The 16,717-nt window shown below is 41.7% G+C and overlaps 2 protein-coding genes across 4 annotated transcripts; one reads left to right on the top strand and one right to left on the bottom strand.

Moving 5' to 3' along the window:
• The first annotated feature begins 517 nt into the window (after positions 1-517).
• LOC104935247 (tryptase-2) lies at positions 518-2,901 on the top strand. Of its 2 annotated transcripts, none has more exons than XM_019262559.2 (5): positions 518-581; positions 1,361-1,535; positions 1,892-2,169; positions 2,286-2,425; positions 2,582-2,901. In XM_019262559.2, the coding sequence occupies exons 1-5, from the start codon at positions 530-532 to the stop codon at positions 2,759-2,761; spliced, it is 825 nt and encodes a 274-aa protein (XP_019118104.2). In that variant the 5' UTR covers positions 518-529; the 3' UTR covers positions 2,762-2,901. The 2 variants fall into 2 exon arrangements, with proteins under 2 accessions (XP_019118104.2, XP_010749357.3); XM_010751055.3 differs by lacking the exon at positions 518-581 and adding an exon at positions 1,193-1,283.
• Positions 2,902-7,083: 4,182 nt separating this feature from the next.
• On the bottom strand, positions 7,084-14,712 carry dus1l (dihydrouridine synthase 1-like (S. cerevisiae)). 2 transcript variants are annotated; one of them, XM_010751057.3, is made up of 14 exons: positions 14,596-14,712; positions 13,736-14,025; positions 13,537-13,645; positions 13,396-13,446; positions 12,766-12,878; positions 12,589-12,671; positions 12,331-12,434; positions 12,055-12,202; positions 11,848-11,944; positions 10,779-10,867; positions 10,380-10,549; positions 10,267-10,304; positions 10,102-10,177; positions 7,084-8,364 (listed from the first exon to the last, which is right to left on the bottom strand). In XM_010751057.3, exons 2-14 carry the CDS (start codon positions 13,970-13,972, stop codon positions 8,243-8,245), a joined length of 1,437 nt encoding a protein of 478 aa, XP_010749359.1. In that variant the 5' UTR covers positions 13,973-14,025; positions 14,596-14,712; the 3' UTR covers positions 7,084-8,242. The 2 variants fall into 2 exon arrangements, with proteins under 2 accessions (XP_010749359.1, XP_010749358.1); XM_010751056.3 differs by having other exon boundaries at positions 14,408-14,706.
• Positions 14,713-16,717: the final 2,005 nt, after the last annotated feature.

Raw genomic sequence — 16,717 nt, forward strand, 5'->3', positions numbered from 1 at the left:
GCAAATAGACAAAATAAAAATTATAACAGGAATTATAATGTCTTTATTATATTATTATTATTATTATTATTATATTATTATTATTATTATTATATTATTATTATTATTGGGATTAGGACCAGTTCGTGTTATTAGTTAGTTATTATACATTAATATTACAATATTAATGAGGTGCTTTCAAGGCTGACCTTCAAAGTTGTGAAAAAGATATCTTCTGTTACTTTAGTCCAGAATATTATGTCTAGACTTGTTCAGACTTTGATATACATGATATATGTGCCTTTGTAAGGATTCATATCCATGCACCACAACATTTATGTATTACACATTACATATATACTCAGTCAAAGTATCTTTAAAATGTACTTTACTTGAGTGACCTTTATCACTTTTCAGCACTTCCTCTATGTTTTTCATATTTGGCACATGTGGGTTGAGAGCAAAAGGATGGCTGATAGTGCTGATAAGAATTTGACGTCTCTAGGTGTGTATATAAACCTCCTAGAGACTGCTTTAGTCCACCACAGCCATGGCTTTCTACGGGCTTGTCCCTGTGCTGGTCCTGATCCTCAACACTGGAGGTGAGAATTTTTTTATTGATGTTATTATTATTATTTATTTATTATTAGTATTATATGGTCACCAGATCACAACCCAATTGAACACCCATGGGAGATTTTGGTGTTAGACAGCACTCTCCACCACCACCACCGTCATCATCCAACAGAGTTCACAGATTTGTAGAATCAATGCCAAGATGGATTGAAGCTGAGACACTTTATGTTGGACTTTCCTTTAATTGCATGTTTGTATTTCAAGTTTATAAAAAGCAGTGCTTCGTACAGTTAACTCCCACGGAAACAGACACCAATCCTGAAAGATTCCCCTTCAGGTGCATTAGGATTCACGGCTCTTCAGAAACTCATGGGTGACATGAAAGTGCAGTATTTGTACCTTTATTATAAATAGTTAATAAATGGACTCTGGAATAAAAATAGCACAACATAAATGACAAGCTACAATGTAGTTGTAAGCAAATACATGCACACACAGTATGACAGTTATAACTAATGATAACAGCAACATATCGCTTTAAGAAAATATTCTGAGCAGCACGTAGACAAAATAATGTGGTTTGAGAGCAAAAGGATGGCTGATAGTGCTGATAAGAATTTGACGTCTCTAGGTGTGTATATAAACCTCCTAGAGACTGCTTCAGTCCACCACAGCCATGGCTTTCTACAGGCTTGTCACTGTGCTGGTCCTGATCCTCAACACTGGAGGTGAGAAATCCTGTGTTGATTTATCTGTGTTCAGTGTTATTGATACATTTGATGCAGTTACATTATTGCCTTTTTAGGTTCGCTTGAGGCTGAGGTGAGGAGCTCCATCATTGGAGGTCAGGACGCTCCAAAGGGCGGCTGGCCGTGGATGGCCCACCTGAACATCACATCTGATGGGAAGAACCGGTGGCGCTGTGGCGGCACTATCCTCAGCGAGCAGTGGGTGCTGACTGCTGCAAACTGCTTTGATAGGTAAGTGTGTTATCAACATAACCCTTATCATTCTTCATATTGGTTTGGGAAATCCCAAAAATTCATTAAGTAGAACATATTATAGAGTGCAGTGGCTAATATGGGTGTAGAGTTCAGATATGTTGTGTACAGTTGTTGCTTTCTTACTTTTCTTACTTACTTACTAAATCAAAACGATCAGCTGAAAGATGCTCAAATGAATGTTCAGTAACAAGATTTCAAGATTAAAAAACTCTTTTGTTTGTATCCAGTCAAAACAAGATGATGTGTATATGTTTTGTAAGGGATGTCCCACTTCTGCTGAACCTACCTACATGTTGAATATTAATATACTGTATGTGTGTTTGTGTTGGCAGGCAGGCTGAGCCAAATTGGAGACGATCATTTGTTTCGGTCGGTTCACACAGCTTAACGAAGGCATCTGCCCGTTACATGGAAATAGATACTGTCATGAATCACCGTGAGTACCGAGCCCAGAGCGGTGGCTACGTGAACGACATCGCCCTGGTTAAGCTGAAGAAAAAGCTGAGTTTCTCACCAGACGTTGCCCCAGTGACTCTGCCCAGCATCGATGACACCTTTGGTTCTTCTTCTGAGTGTTGGATCACTGGCTGGGGGAACATTGGGACCAATGGTAAGTTCTGTACATAAAGTAGCCTATAAGGGCCTATAACAGGATGATCTTTATTCCATTCGGTGTGTGTGTGTGTGTGTGTGTGTGTGTGTGTGTGTGTGTGTGTGTGTGTGTAGTTCCACTGCCAGATCCAGAAACCCTTCAGCAGCTGAAGATTCCCATCATCTCCCAGAGTGCATGTAAGGCAAAGTATCCCGAGCTGACGGATGACATGCTGTGTGCAGGGAGCCAGGATGGAGGGATGGACGCCTGCAAAGTGAGTTTTTACTATTCCAGTCACTTCTTTGTGATAGAGGTCTGACACCGAGGTTGAGAAGCACCGCAGTTATCTACTGTGTGTCAACCAAACTACACAATGTGAACAAAGTGGAAAGATTTTCACAATGAATGTGTGATTTTTGTGTTTCCAAAGGGGGATTATGGCGGTCCACTGGTGTGCCGTAAAGGCAGTGGCTTCGTGCAGGCGGGCATCATGAGTTATGGTAGTCCGGACGGTTGTGGCCTCCCAGGCCGCCCTGGTGTCTACACCAAGGTGTCCAAGTATCTGCGCTTCATCAATGACTACATCAAGATGGACTCTGCTGAGGTCTAAACTGACCAGTCTGCCCTTGTCTTCACTCTTCTTCTACTTCTCTCTTGTGTTGAACTGTCAGATCATGTTTACTGTATGTTGTTCACATGTACTCTGGTTTGTTCAACTAAAGTCTTTGCATTAAAGCTTTCAAGCATCAATTTCAGTGTCATTCAGAATTTATTTATCAAACCCATTCAGCACAGGCGCGCTGAATAGGTCTGATAGACATTTTAACATCAGTGTGATTTAAATGTGTCAGATTTCCATCTGCAGTCTATGAGCAGGTTGATATTTAATATAAAAAGAACCAAATGAGACTAAACATCATGTAGCTCAGACACAAATCACATTTTTCACATCGTAACAATTACTGGATGGATTGTCAGGATGAATCTTGATGACTTTCCACCAGCTTTTCTCTCTTCTACCAGAATTACTGCTACTTATTCATATCAAATAAGAAGCAACACAATGTGATCAAGCGGGCAAACATTAAACTACACAATGTACAATTGGGAGAGTCAGAAGAGACATGTGACAATTATTTTAGAGGGTGTAACCAGCGCTGATGTAAAAACATACTTAGTATCCTCATCACAGAAACTGCGAGTTGTAGCCAACATTAACTTAATGTGATTGCATTTCTCGTAAATATACGTTATAAGTCTTCTTTTGTTTTACATATTTATCTTGACTTTTTTTCAGATATAATATCATAAAGTTCACAATATGACCGTACTTGTTGTCTAGGTCTTTAATATGTCCTCTACTTCAGCTAACCCAAAACTCATTTTCCACGATAAGTGAATGGACAGTATTCTGAATTTGTAAAAATTGAAATGACATCTGTGTTAGGAATACCCCATTCTCTTCTTAAACCAATAAACAATTTTAATTGCATAGCATTGCTTCAACAAAACAAATGTTTAAATTGTTTTATACCCGAGTTCTCCATTTGGATATTGACTAATGCTAAGTATTCAGAATTCTGATAGACTAGATGGAAATATAAGTCACAATATGCATAAAACAACAAATAACAGAATGACACTTTCTATTTGATGAAATGCAGTAACAACAATAAAGACATCATATAACTTAAAACTCAGATGCTGGAGAATGTCAGGCCAGTAATGTGAAACACTATCATATATTTTGGTCCTGCCCTGAAGAATGTCCAATGGACTCCAAAGGAAGTGTTTAGATACACTGTTTCTTTTAGATTTGAGGTTTTGTGCAGCATCCCATTACATTGAATGTGACATAATTCATCAAATATACACCATGGAGAGTTGACACATTCTCAAGAGCACAACAGGATAAATTCGCCAATATTTGGACAGACTGGACCCCAAAGACAAGAGTTTGTATGAGAAGTAAGTGACTTGACTCTGACCTCTCCTCCCAGTTTGTTTGCTGGTGGTTCCATTTGGTGCCAGGAGTAGATGTCTGTGAATTATACCCAATGTGATCTCAAATATAAACGTAGCTTGTAAATTCTGCTTGCCAATAAAAAAACATAATTAAACAAAAACATCATATAGTACATCTTCTGTGAAATGATGGATAGACAGATGAGTGAAAAATTAAAGAAAAAACCTGAATGTGGAAGGATAACGACTGCAGATACAATCCATAGGGCATGGGAGCTTGTTGAACGGTTTGATGAGTATGGAAATGAATCATATGCTATGGTCACCAGATCACAACCCAATTGAACACCCATGGGAGATTTTGGTGTTAGACAGCACTCTCCACCACCACCACCACCAGCATCATCTAACAGAGTTCACAGATTTGTAGACTCAATGCCAAGATGGATTGAAGCTGAGACACTTTATGTTGGACTTTCCTTTAATTGGACACCCATCTGTATGTGAGACATGAGTCTTTGTTAGTTTCTCTGTCTCCGAGCAAAATACAGTGAAGGGCCTGTATTCTGTACATGAAACATACTTGTTGTGTAGGTGGAGGAACAAGCTCTAAAGTCCTTGATCCATCCCTGCTCTGATGATCAGCATGAGTAATCATAACTAAATGTATGCTGGGGCAGACATGGCATGTTGGATTTATTCATATGCGTGTACATAAAAATTTAAATTCAGTAACAACCACATTTAATGAGCTGAAATGGCTGAACAATGGACTCTGAGAACTGAGAGAATACAACAATGATTTCACTGAAGGAGAAAAAAAAACCTGCCATAAAGCAGAAGCCTGACTTGTTATATGTGCACACCGAGATAAAAGTAAAGAGGCTCTGCTGTGTGTTGAGATAAGCAGCTTGCAGCATGTGTGCAGCTGATCAGTACAGATTATTGACAAAACTGAAGCCAAGTTTAACATGCTGATAAAAATGTGGTTTTTATTTCTAGTATTTATATTTTTTATTTATTTATTATCAAAACATTTGCAAGTCAAAAGAAGGTCATGTTCCAAATCTGTTCATCTGAACTGGAACTTGTTCAAGACCAATAATCATCAATCATTCAATAATCATTAAATTTGATCAATATATTATACTTTCAGTTGAGTGTTAACTGGCAGTTAACTTTTAGTCCAAATATTTATCCATTACTATGAACTTTTTCATGTTTTCAGCTATCCTCAATTAACTTAAACTGTGCATGCTGATTAATTATTCGAGGGTGCTATAATGTTAGCCAGCCAGCTACATCATCTTTCGCCAGCAATGCATTCCAGCTCCTCCTGCGGGATCTTGAGGCATTCCCAGGCTAGATGGGCCTCCTCCCAGTTGGACATGCCTGGAACACCTCCAAAGGGAGGTACCCAGGGGGACATCCCAATCAGATGCCCGAACCACCTCAGCTGGACAACAGAATCACATCATCTGTAAAAAGCATCTGTAATGAAATATCTGAAAGGCCCCACCTAGATCGAGCTGCTGATCCTGCGCCATGGACTTCAGTTCATTAAATGTCCAGTGATCATTTTCTTAAAAGGTCCAAAGCTAATGGTTTTCAGTGGCTTTAAGTGAGATCAGGATCAATATCAGTTGTCAAAATTTAATAATTATTAGAAATAAAAAAGGTCTCCACGGTGTTCTTGTTCTTTTTTGCATGTCTTGTTAAAAAGTTTGTCAACAACACATCCAACAGTGTTTGATTTCATGATTTGTTTCACTGAGCCAGATAACGGAGATGGATTTGATGCACAGCTTCTTCCCGATGGAAGTGACAGAATGTCAGCGTTTTCTTTTCACACGAGAACAAGATCAGATGAGCACCACTTTGATCTTGTTCTCGTCTTTTCCTCCCCGTGAGAAGTTCACATGTGGATACATGTCATCATCATCATCATCAAAAGGTACATTCATGAGTCAGTGCACCACAGGAAAGCCTTTACCCAAAAATAAATAGATTCACTAATGAAAATGCAACAGTATTCGTGACCTTAAATGGAAAAAAAAAAAAAAAAACTCTTAAGGATATGCGATTTTCTCTGTGAGCCTGACACTGGCAGGTGGCTCTGTAACATCTTTAGATAAAATAATGTTCAACCTTATCCTCATAAAATGTGTCTTGACAGAATGTCAGCGGTTTTTTTTCTCACACTGTATGCACAATTGTACAGATAGCACCTTTAAACATATTTGTTTTGGTTTGTGTAGTCACTGAGCACGTCTTAGATCAAATTCACGTGACCATCGTCAATGTATGGTCTAAATTCCATGAGTTTCATGATGTGTGTAGGATTTAGTGGCATCTAATAGTGTGCCTGCTGATTGCAACCCCCTCCACAACCTTTGCTGTTTCTAGTATGAAGGAGAAACTCACCAAAAAAGTGAAAGGGCCTACCTAGATCCAGCTGCCGATACTGCACCATTGCAGGCTTTCTAACCATGACTTCAGTTTAGTGGATCATTTACTTAAAGATTCAACATGTAGGATTTAGTGGCATCTGTCGTTGTAGTTGCTAACTGTGACCACCTCGCCTTACCCTCTACTTCCAAGAGTGAAGGAGAAACTACGGCAGTTAAATGTTAAAGGCCCTATCTAGAGCTTGTGTTTAGTTTGTCCGTTCTGGGGTACTGTACAAACATGGCAGGCTCTCAGATATAAAAGACTCATTCTAAGGTTAAAAAACATAAAAACTTATTTTCAGGTGATTTGACACGAATGAAAACAGTTTACATTTCTGCCATATTTTGTAAACAACGCACCCTACATCTGACACACTGGACCTTTAAGTTTAAGAAAAGTGTGGCTTAGATCTGCAGAGGTAACCCATCTCATTATGAAACCCGGAACGTTTGGTCATAATTCATCTGCTGACAGTGCAGTTTATAAATGTTTAACCAACTCAAGAAGTGAAAAATCCAGACTCATGTCTTTTGTATTGGTCATCAATAAAAACAAGATAACTCATGAATATATGCACACATAATTCCACAAAGATGGCACATATAAAAACAGGGAGAGGAGGTCGGCAGGGGCTCCTTTTTGTCTTGTTTAAATGGCCCTGGTAATAAAATGTATTGGTAAATGACATTTTAGGGGTTGAGATGGTACTTTAAAGCATATTCTCCCAAAGTTCTGCCAAAGTTGGCACACTTTTGGTTCCCAAAAGAGTTCTGTTCTGCCAAAAAAAAAAAGTCTCCACAGTGTTCTTGTTTTTTTTAAACATTTCTCTTACAGAGATGGATTTGATGCACAGCTTCTTACCGATGGAAGTGACAGAATGTCAGCGTTTTCTTTTCCCACTGTATGCACAACTGTACAGATAGCACCTCTAAACATATTTGTTTTGGTTTGCGTAGTCACTGAGCACGTCTTAGATAAGATCAGATGAGCACCACTTTGATCTTGTTCTCGTCTTTTGCTCCCTGTGAGCTCAAGTTCACATGTGGATACATGTCATCATCATCAAAAGGCACATACATGAGTCAGTGCACTACAGGAAAGCCTTTACCCAAAAATAAATAGATTCACTAATGAAAATGCAACAGTATTCATGACCTTGAATGGAAAAAACAAAAAAAACAAAACAAAAAAAAAAAAACTCTTAAGGATATGCGATTTTCTCTGTGAGCCTGACACTGGCAGGTGGCTCTGTAACATCTTTAGATAAAATAATGTTCAAACTTATCCTCATAAAATGTGTCTTGATGACAGAATGTCCCAACAACAACAACAAAAAAAAGATAGTCAAAAAGCTTTAAAAATTATTCTGGAACAAATAAAATCTGCTGTTGATCAGAGTCAATCACCATCAGTCTCTTTGTGGAGGTCACTTAGCAGCTGTGTATACTGGATGTCCTGACTGAATCTTTGGCTCCCTCCACATGCACACACTAACCTTTAACTAACCTCCAACTGCAACTCGGATAAACCGCTTCCCCTCACGAGTTCATCACCAGCAAAATCACGATATAATGGTGATGAACTACGACCATGATAGCCGACCTTACTTTCATGTAACTGTTAACTGGTCTGAGTATGTTTGTGCATGTAGAGACAGTCACAGTCAGAGTCCTGCTCATAGCGGTAGCTCTGGACTTGGATCTGGGATCTGGATCGTCTCTGTCGCAGAGCCCTCCTTCTTCTCGTCCTCCTCGGCTTTCTGTTTCTCTGCCTTGGTCTTGAACCTCAGTCCGTGGCCTGTCAACCAAACAACACACAGATTATTGTCAGGACTGATTCATCTACTTTTTAAAAGTGTGTTTGCCCATTTAGTTTGGTTTGTACAGGCTGTCAATCACACTCTGGTGAGGACCAAATAACCAGACCAGAACTACTTGAACAGGAGGATAGCACTAAAATGTGTAGCCTCATAACCATGGTGACAAACGTTTACCTGTTTATTCTATTCTTTATTCAACTCTCTGACACCTCCTTTCTCTCATGCACCCTGTGACAACCCCTCTGTCAGTAAAGTGACCTGAAATCCAAACAACTTTAAGACAGGAGTCATTAGCTCGTTGTTGTTAGGTAGTCGATGAACGTGTTAGGATTCTGGTGGACTCATTTAATTTCTGTGGCCTTAGTTCGGCATCAGCGAGTATGTTCACTCATCAGGTGCTGTACTTTGTGTTGTAGCGACACTTCACAGTGCTGCTTTAAATATTTATATTAAGTTATTTAACTGACACTTTTGTCCAAAGACCTGTTAGTGCAGCATTAAGTACTGCGACAGTACTGGAGGGGGATAGACTTAGCATATCCAGTTGTTGGTAGTGTTGGAGAGGAGGTCCTCTCTGAAGAGCTGGAGGTCTTTAGCAGTTTTTTTAAAAAGGTAGAGAGGGATGACCTTGCTCTGGTAGGAACTGGTAGGACGTTCCACCAACGGGGAACAACAGATAAGAAAAATCTGGTTTGCTCAGAGCGTACTGGTGGCAGAGCCAGGCATCGTTCATTGGAGGAAGTCACATATGTCTGTATAAAGGCATTCAGGTAGGTGGGTGCAGAACCGGAGACAACTTTGTAGTCAGCATTGGTGATTTGAATTTTGCGGGCTGCTACAGGTAGCCAGTGGAGCTCGATGAGCAGCGGGCCGACATGTGACCTTTTGGGATGATTGAAGACCGGGCGTGCTGCCACGTTCTGGCTCAGGTTTCATTGTGCAGGCTGGGAGGCCCGTCAGGAGGTCGTTACAGTAATCTAGTCATGAAATGACCACAGCCTGTATCAGTAGCTGGGTAGCAGGTTGAGTCAGGTAAGGCCTGATTATTCTTATGATGTAAAGTGCAAAGCAGCACGACCGGGCAACTGAGGCAACGTGATCAGAGAAGGTTAGCTGGTCATCAACCATGACCCCTGAGTTTCTTGCTACTCTGGAAGACAGTGAGAATTTTGATGTTGATGTCATGGTGTGTAGTAGGTTTGGGTGGGAAGACCAGCAGTTCAGCTGCCTCCATCCATGTAGATATGTCTGAGAGGCATTCAGAGACCTGTGCAGAGGCCGAGGTGTCGTCAGGTAAATATCACAGAACATATGAGACTAACTTAAACTGGGTGGAAAGAATGAAGACTGAGCAGTCGGTTCTGGACTCGAAGCTCCGTCACATCTACTCTTTTTAGAGCACACCATGCAAAATGTTTCTCTGACCTGGAACCATGGTTCATCTCTTGCATAAAGAATTACATAGTCCCTGATGAACTAATCATTGCAGCACTCAGCTTGTTGTGCCTTTGACAATACTAAATGAACAGTTACTGATGAGAGCACAGTTTTTTTCTGACATTCTTGCAGCATTTTATTGGAAACATTATTCATGATAAAACTTAAAAATATGCAGACATATTAGTAATCAGCTTGTGGTAAAAAAAGCCACAGCACTTATTTGCACAACTTATCTTACAACTGTTATCTCTGTGTGCATGTGTGTGTGTACTGACTTGGACAGTCTGCGACTTCTTTGAAGGCCTTCTTCTTGCAGCAGCCTCGACACAGGTTGAAGACACATTTATTTCCCTGCAGAGCGAAACAAAACGAGAACTTTGGTCAAGTTGACTTGTGGCTCTCGCAGAGATCTGTTCCCTCACCACGAATCGCTCACTCACCTTTGGATTCCCACACTGTTCACATTTGATGTATTTGGCTGTGAGAGGAAAGAAGAGGGATGCTGTCAGATTTCAGTCAGCAGTTTGAGTTCAAAGCGACGGCTCAGACTCACGTTTCTGCTCGGGACAAAAGTTCTTGTTGGGGTTTCTGGATCTCTTCTTCTGCTTGTTTTTGGACAGTGTGTCAGCCGTACCGTCTGAGTCCTCCAGTGCCCTCTTTTGACACACCGTCTTCTTCACCTCTGAACACTGGCTGTTACCATTGGCAACCGGCTCCTTTGGCCTGAAAGGCATGGTCAGTGAGATTACCAAGAGGGTTTTGTGCTCACGACTCTTTACTGGTTTCAATCACAGCTCAATTGTCGGGTACTCGAATATGTTTAAATCTGTTTACTCAGCTGCAAGTCTCCATTACATTAAGCCTGATGACATGTACTGCACTGATGTAGGAGAACTGAATGAAACTGACTCAGTGAACAGATTCAAATGAAAACAGCAGGGTGGTGACTCACGGTGGTCTGACGTACGGCTGGCAGATCCAGTGGGGGAACGGCAGGCCACCTTCCTTATCCTCCTCTTCCTTTCCTTTAGCTATCTCCTCCTGCACACACACACACGAATGAATTTATAGACCACCACCAAGCTTCCTACGCAAATGTCTCATTTCCACTGCATGATACGGCTAAGCTCACCTTAACTCACTCTGAATTGCTCCTTTTTGGTTTTCCGTTGTCAAAAGTTGTAACACTACCTAGTACTTTTTTGGTATAACCTGTAGGGATGCTGCAGATGACTATTTTAGCCGTCAATATAACAGAAATTGTAATTTAGAGAAGTTAATGAGTCTGAAAACACACAGCCAGGCCTTAAAGATTACTCTGTTCAATCACATGGCCAGGTTTTAGAAGGTTCAATTAGTTTAACTGACTAGTATTTCTGGTGTCGACTAATGAGGGCACCGACATTTAATTGCCTACTCTTGCACCTCAGCAGCAGCATGCACTCCTGTCTCTGCTCACGTACGCACTCTACCTCACCTCACTGTTCCATGTGCGTCAATACTGATAGGTCAGAATTAAAGAGTATAACAAAAGGTTGTGCTCCAATAATAATAGACACAGAGGTTCAATGTGTAAACTGCAGTCTTGATGTAGACTGCTGGGTAAACATGTGCCCGGCTGGTGATCGTCAGTATTTCCTGTGACCGAATGAGCTCAACATGCTGCTCTGACTCATTACAAACGTACAATGAGTCAGCCAGAAGCCTGAAACGTCTCATCTCATGATCAAGTGAGTTAAAGATGATGGTCTTTACTGCTGTGTCACTTTGATACAGTTTCCTTAAAGTGGAATAGTTTCTCCTGATGTTTAAAAACACTGCAGGCGTAAATTCAGTTTTGTTTTCTCTTCTTTCTACAAATATAACATAACATGCCGTGTGTTTTACGTTTTATGAAGGCATAAGCAGAGAGGATTGTTCTTCGTTGTCTCTCTGGCTCCCTCTGGTGCTGCGTTTTTATTAATTCATTTCACTATGACTGGATCTGCATGACAACGTGTGACAAATTAACCTAACTTTACCTGACAGCGCAGCCTCAGCTGTTTGCTGACATCGGCCAAACCCTCGAGGGTCTTCACCTTGGCCAAGTCCTCCCTGAGATCCTGGTGAATCTGTAGCCTACACACACACACGCACACACACACACACACACATCTATTGTTAGTGGTGGAGTCCACCACGCCCTTGCTGGTTACTGCTGCTGCACGCACACACAGAGAAGGACATACGTGTGGTGCCACAGCTTGAAGAGGTGAGCTCGTACGTAGGACAGAGTGCAGGGTGGATACTGCTTCACCACCTCCAGATACTCCTCAGCCATCTCCCACACTGGGGGGCTGCATCCCTCAAATAGTGCTGGGTTGTGGAGGTTCCCCTCTAAAAATAACACAGAAACACACACAGAGACATCAGTTTTTTAAAACAATGCACATATATCATCTATTAACACCAAGGTGTGTGTCATGAAGAAAAACACGACACGTGACACAGACGTGCATCTTCACCTGCACTCATGACTCCCTGCACGCCCGTCTCCTGAATGCAGCGCTCCACATCACTCAGGTGCTGAATGTTGCCGTTGGCAAACACTGGAATATTTACTGCCTTCCTGTAGTGAAAAGTTGATTGATTTTGTCTTAATATGAAAAATTTGGCATGAGGGAGATCAGAATGTTTCGTTTGAGTCCACTGAAAGAAATGATTATGTTCCACGTGACATACAGAACATGTGAAGGGTCAAACACAAGGTGGTCCTTGCTCACCGCACTGCCTTGATGTGCTCCCAGCTCGCGATACCCGTCATGGCTCCTTTCTGGTCTTTGGTTCTGCCGTGCACGGTCAACAGCTGGGAAGAGATTTGACAAAGTCTTATTTTAGGACTTTGTAATGTGTCCTGAAACTGTATTTAATCCAGAGATTTAAAAACACTGTAAACACACCTGACATCCAGCCTTCTCCAACATCTGGGCATAGCGGACCGTCTTTTCGACCTCCTTGAACACACGGATCTTACACGTGATCGGCACAGAGAGCTTTTCATTGGCTAACCTGACTGCAAAATAAAAAAGGTAACATTAAACTACACAGAACTTACATTGCGAGTTGATTCTGGCGGCCCCTGTGGACAAAAGCGGTAGTGTTTGGCTGGAATAACAACTGCATTTCCCATGAGCATCACTACCTGATGTCATAGAGCGCTAGATAGGCTGCATAGTGATGACGTAATGTATTTATTTGTGGCTATGTACGTTTAATAACTCTAACATGTCGGGGTCAACTTTGTTTTAATATTGTTCATACACCTGGTTACAGGTAAGCCCAACATTCCTCACAGTAATACGAGAGCAAGACAAAGCTCGGTGGCAAGGCCAACATGAAATGTTATGTTAGAAGTCAGTAGGATCCTCCATGGACTGTACACAGACAGGTGCATTATATACTAGTGGCAGACAGACTGTTCTGGTTTGTGTGTTGTATCTAGTTTCATGTCTTGTCTTTGAAAACTGCAAGCAAACTGTTCAAGTGCCACTAAACTGAAATGTTCTTCAATAAGTTAAACTCAGACTTACCCATTTTCTCTAACAGCTCCCATTCGTCTTGCAGGAAAACTCCATAGCGCCCTGAAAAACAAGCGTCAAGACCGGTTAGTTCTGGTTGACACAAACACCGGGAGTCAGAAGATCATTTTCTGTAGGAACTTCTGTGTGTACCTCTCTTAGCGATCATCTGCGGACAGCCCAGGTTGAGGTCGATGGCGTCGCAGTAGTCCTGGGCCAGCAGAGCGGCCTTAAGGAACACCTCTGGATCATTGGCACAAAACTGACACACACAAAGAACAAAACGCCGTGACGCACTGGCATCACACGAGGAACACGCAAATTCATATGCAGCGAGGGAGTTTCTTCTCACCTGCGTGATGAGAGGTCTGTCCTCTTCGCACACCTCGTTGTACAGGTTCTCCCTCCTGTAGTTGGCGTCACGGACGAACACCTGAGCATGCAGCATGGGGGTGTAGCAGAGGTGAGCGCCGTGACGACGGCTCAGCAGGCGCCAGGCCAGCTCGCTCTGGTCCACCATGGGTGCCACCACGAAGCGCGCTTCTTTCAGGGTCTTCTTCCAGAACTCGAAGCCCTGGAGCTTGGCCATCACGGTCGACTTCTAAGATGGGTACACGTCACCTCCAAGACTGTGCTGAAAACCTGGGGTGAATTTAAAAATGGCAAGAAATTTGGAGAATTTAATGTGTGGGGAAGGGTTAGGGTTAGTGTGGGGTTAGGGGAGTGTGGGGTTAGGGTTAGTGTGGGGAAGACTTTCTTCTGAAAAACAGTTTGATATGTCGACTATCTGTCCAAAACCACCATAACACAAAGGTCCTCTAACCCTAAAACAGACGACTCACTTAAATATTGACGTATTTTTTAAAGAATTTGCTATTTCAGCCTCTTGCTCGTGTAACATTACATATTAAAACGACCACTTCTGTCCGAACTGAAGCTCGCTACACTCCTCAAATCCTCTAATTCAACTAGCTATATTACAAATTCAGCCATAAGTCCACTTTTTATCGAGAGCACAGCTCACAGTTTAACGTGTTTGTCGCGTTGCCTCTGACTCGCTGTTAGCTGACATGCAGCCACATGATGAAGCCGCGCGGCGCCGACACGCTTCTCTAACAGCAGCACGCGCTCCTCTCTCCGCCCGCGCACGGACTCCACCTGTCTACACGTGTCGTAGTTCAGTCCGTGTGTGTTGTAGTTTTGCTGTTTCACCTGTTAGACTCTGAGATGTGTGTGTGTGTGTGTGTAGAGTATTCCTGGCGCAGCACTTTCCAAATGTGTGCAACAGCGAAATAGCACCGGTAAGAAACTGTTTCCTCCTCCTTCTTTTTTTTTGATTTTCTGGAGGGTTGAAATGAACACCGCCTCCTGCTGTGTTGGAGTATGTAGACTTTTACACTCTTTACCAAGCTGGAGCCTCTGTGGCTGTGAAGTGAAGCCAATGTGGAAGTGCCAAAAACTGCAGTTCCTCAAACGTCCACTTGAGGCTGGCTCCAGAAAAAGTCTCCATGAGTCCCCAATGTCCAACTTCACAGCAGAAATAATGTTTACAGCCTGGAGAAAAAAACAGTTTTAGTCTCTATAGCTAATTTCCCCATTCATGACAACTGTACTGAGGGTGGATCTTTATATTAATAATTAAAAACGTGGCTGCTTTGATTGACAGCTAGGTGCCGTTACAGATTGTTGTGGAGAAATTGCTGAAGTCAAAGGTCAATGGTCAGGAAGGAAGAAAGTGTTCAGGAGCCTATGACGTCTTATGCTGTATTATTTATTGACGCTTGATCAAGGAGAATTAGAGACACTCTCAAAGTTCATCAGAAGTGCTTGAATCGGTCTCACATTCTGACGAGATCGTGATGGTGGATAAACTTTAAACCCAAGGATCACACCCCAAATACTACACACCCCAGAATTAGTCAATAGTCTGGAGACACAGATGTCTGTTTACACAGATTGGAATGTCTACGGCCAGCTATCTATTATGTCTAAGGCAGCAATAGTTCTCTTCGACCCTGGCCACCACAGTGTTGAGATATGATGGCACCTAGTCAAAGACAAACAATTAATACTGCCGAGGACCTCAAGGCCCACACGTGATCATGTGTAGCCTAAGGATAGAAAATTCCATAACACAGATGGCTTGTTTGAGCACCCAGGCGTCATTCAGTCTTGCCTCAGGTGTGCCGACGATCCACGTCTTTACAGATGTTTAGATTAGCTGAGAGGCAAAAGAGGCAGGACTACCAACATGGCAGCAGCCACCAATTTTCAAGATTCAAAGTGACCCTTCAGAAACCCGAGGGCGACGTTACGCATACGCTGTCCATTCTTTATACTGACAGTGCTCTTTACTAACAAGCAGATAAACAAAATAGCTAAACCAGTATAACTTAATTGGATACTGTTATATATCCTGTTGAACCTTTGAAAACTCAATTACTGCTTTGTGGGCATCCTGTACTCTCCAGTTGCCCCCCAGGTTTCAATCTGTCTTCCTGATGCTTTGAAGAGCCATTCTCTCTCTTCCTTGTATTTTTCTTTTTTTTTTAAACCTTTACTTTCAAGTGATTCTTGCCTGATAGAGACAGTGTGATGTGTGGAATTAGATCTTGTTGCTTTTATTCTATCTATTGCAGATTTCAATCTGCAATAGATAGAATAAAGGTTTACAATATAATATCTTACATAACATCTATATATCACTTTATATTTATAATAAGTATAAAGCAGGAGCCTCATTGAATTGTCTCATGAGGTTACGAGGCTGTGTTGTTTGTGGGAATGCAACAAAATTCAGTTATTCTGGATATCCACCCATAATGGTGATGTGGTCTTGGGAAGACCCTCCTTCTATTTCTCTGGGATTCTCTGGGAGTTCATCTAGATTTAAGCTGATTACAACTGTGGACAAATAATTGAATTGGGGACAACGGCATGGGTTGGATCCATGTATACAATAATCGTGTGTATAATTGCGTCTTGTGTATAATTGCGTCTTGTGTGTTTGAGTTTTTTGTTTTTCTTGTGGACTGGTTCTATGATGTTATGTTTTGTATATTTATGCAGAAAACTTATAAATAAAGTATAAATCATAAAAAGAAAAAAGTCCCTATTTCCCTTCCTACCACCATGTGCATTTATTGATATTGCCTTTTATTGTCCACCCTCCCATCTTTCCTGACATTTTGTTTTTATTGCTTTGTCTCCTCCGCCTCACCAGCAGGAATATCAATAATATCTTTCTTATTTGTTGCACTTTTGTCTGCTCTGTCTGCATTCTCAGGTACCCAACACAGTCGTAGATCCTGTCGTAATCTATAAAGTCTGAACA

This window comes from Larimichthys crocea, chromosome XII, assembly GCF_000972845.2.
Source record: "Larimichthys crocea isolate SSNF chromosome XII, L_crocea_2.0, whole genome shotgun sequence".
NCBI classification, from domain to species: domain Eukaryota; kingdom Metazoa; phylum Chordata; class Actinopteri; family Sciaenidae; genus Larimichthys; species Larimichthys crocea.

Excerpts from the sequence above, each read along its gene's own strand:
- LOC104935247 (XM_019262559.2), top strand. The coding sequence starts at position 530 with ATGGCTTTCTACGGGCTTGTCCCTGTGCTGGTCCTGATCCTCAACACT. Across the intron at positions 1,536-1,891 it reads GCTGCAAACTGCTTTGATAG|GCAGGCTGAGCCAAATTGGA; the intron begins GTAAGTGTGTTA and ends TTGTGTTGGCAG. Across the intron at positions 2,170-2,285 it reads GGGGAACATTGGGACCAATG|TTCCACTGCCAGATCCAGAA; the intron begins GTAAGTTCTGTA and ends GTGTGTGTGTAG.
- dus1l (XM_010751057.3), bottom strand. The coding sequence starts at position 13,972 with ATGGCCAAGCTCCAGGGCTTCGAGTTCTGGAAGAAGACCCTGAAAGAA. Across the intron at positions 12,672-12,765 it reads TGGAGAAGGCTGGATGTCAG|CTGTTGACCGTGCACGGCAG; the intron begins GTGTGTTTACAG and ends ATCTCTTCCCAG. Across the intron at positions 10,178-10,266 it reads AACAGTGTGGGAATCCAAAG|GGAAATAAATGTGTCTTCAA; the intron begins GTGAGTGAGCGA and ends TTCGCTCTGCAG.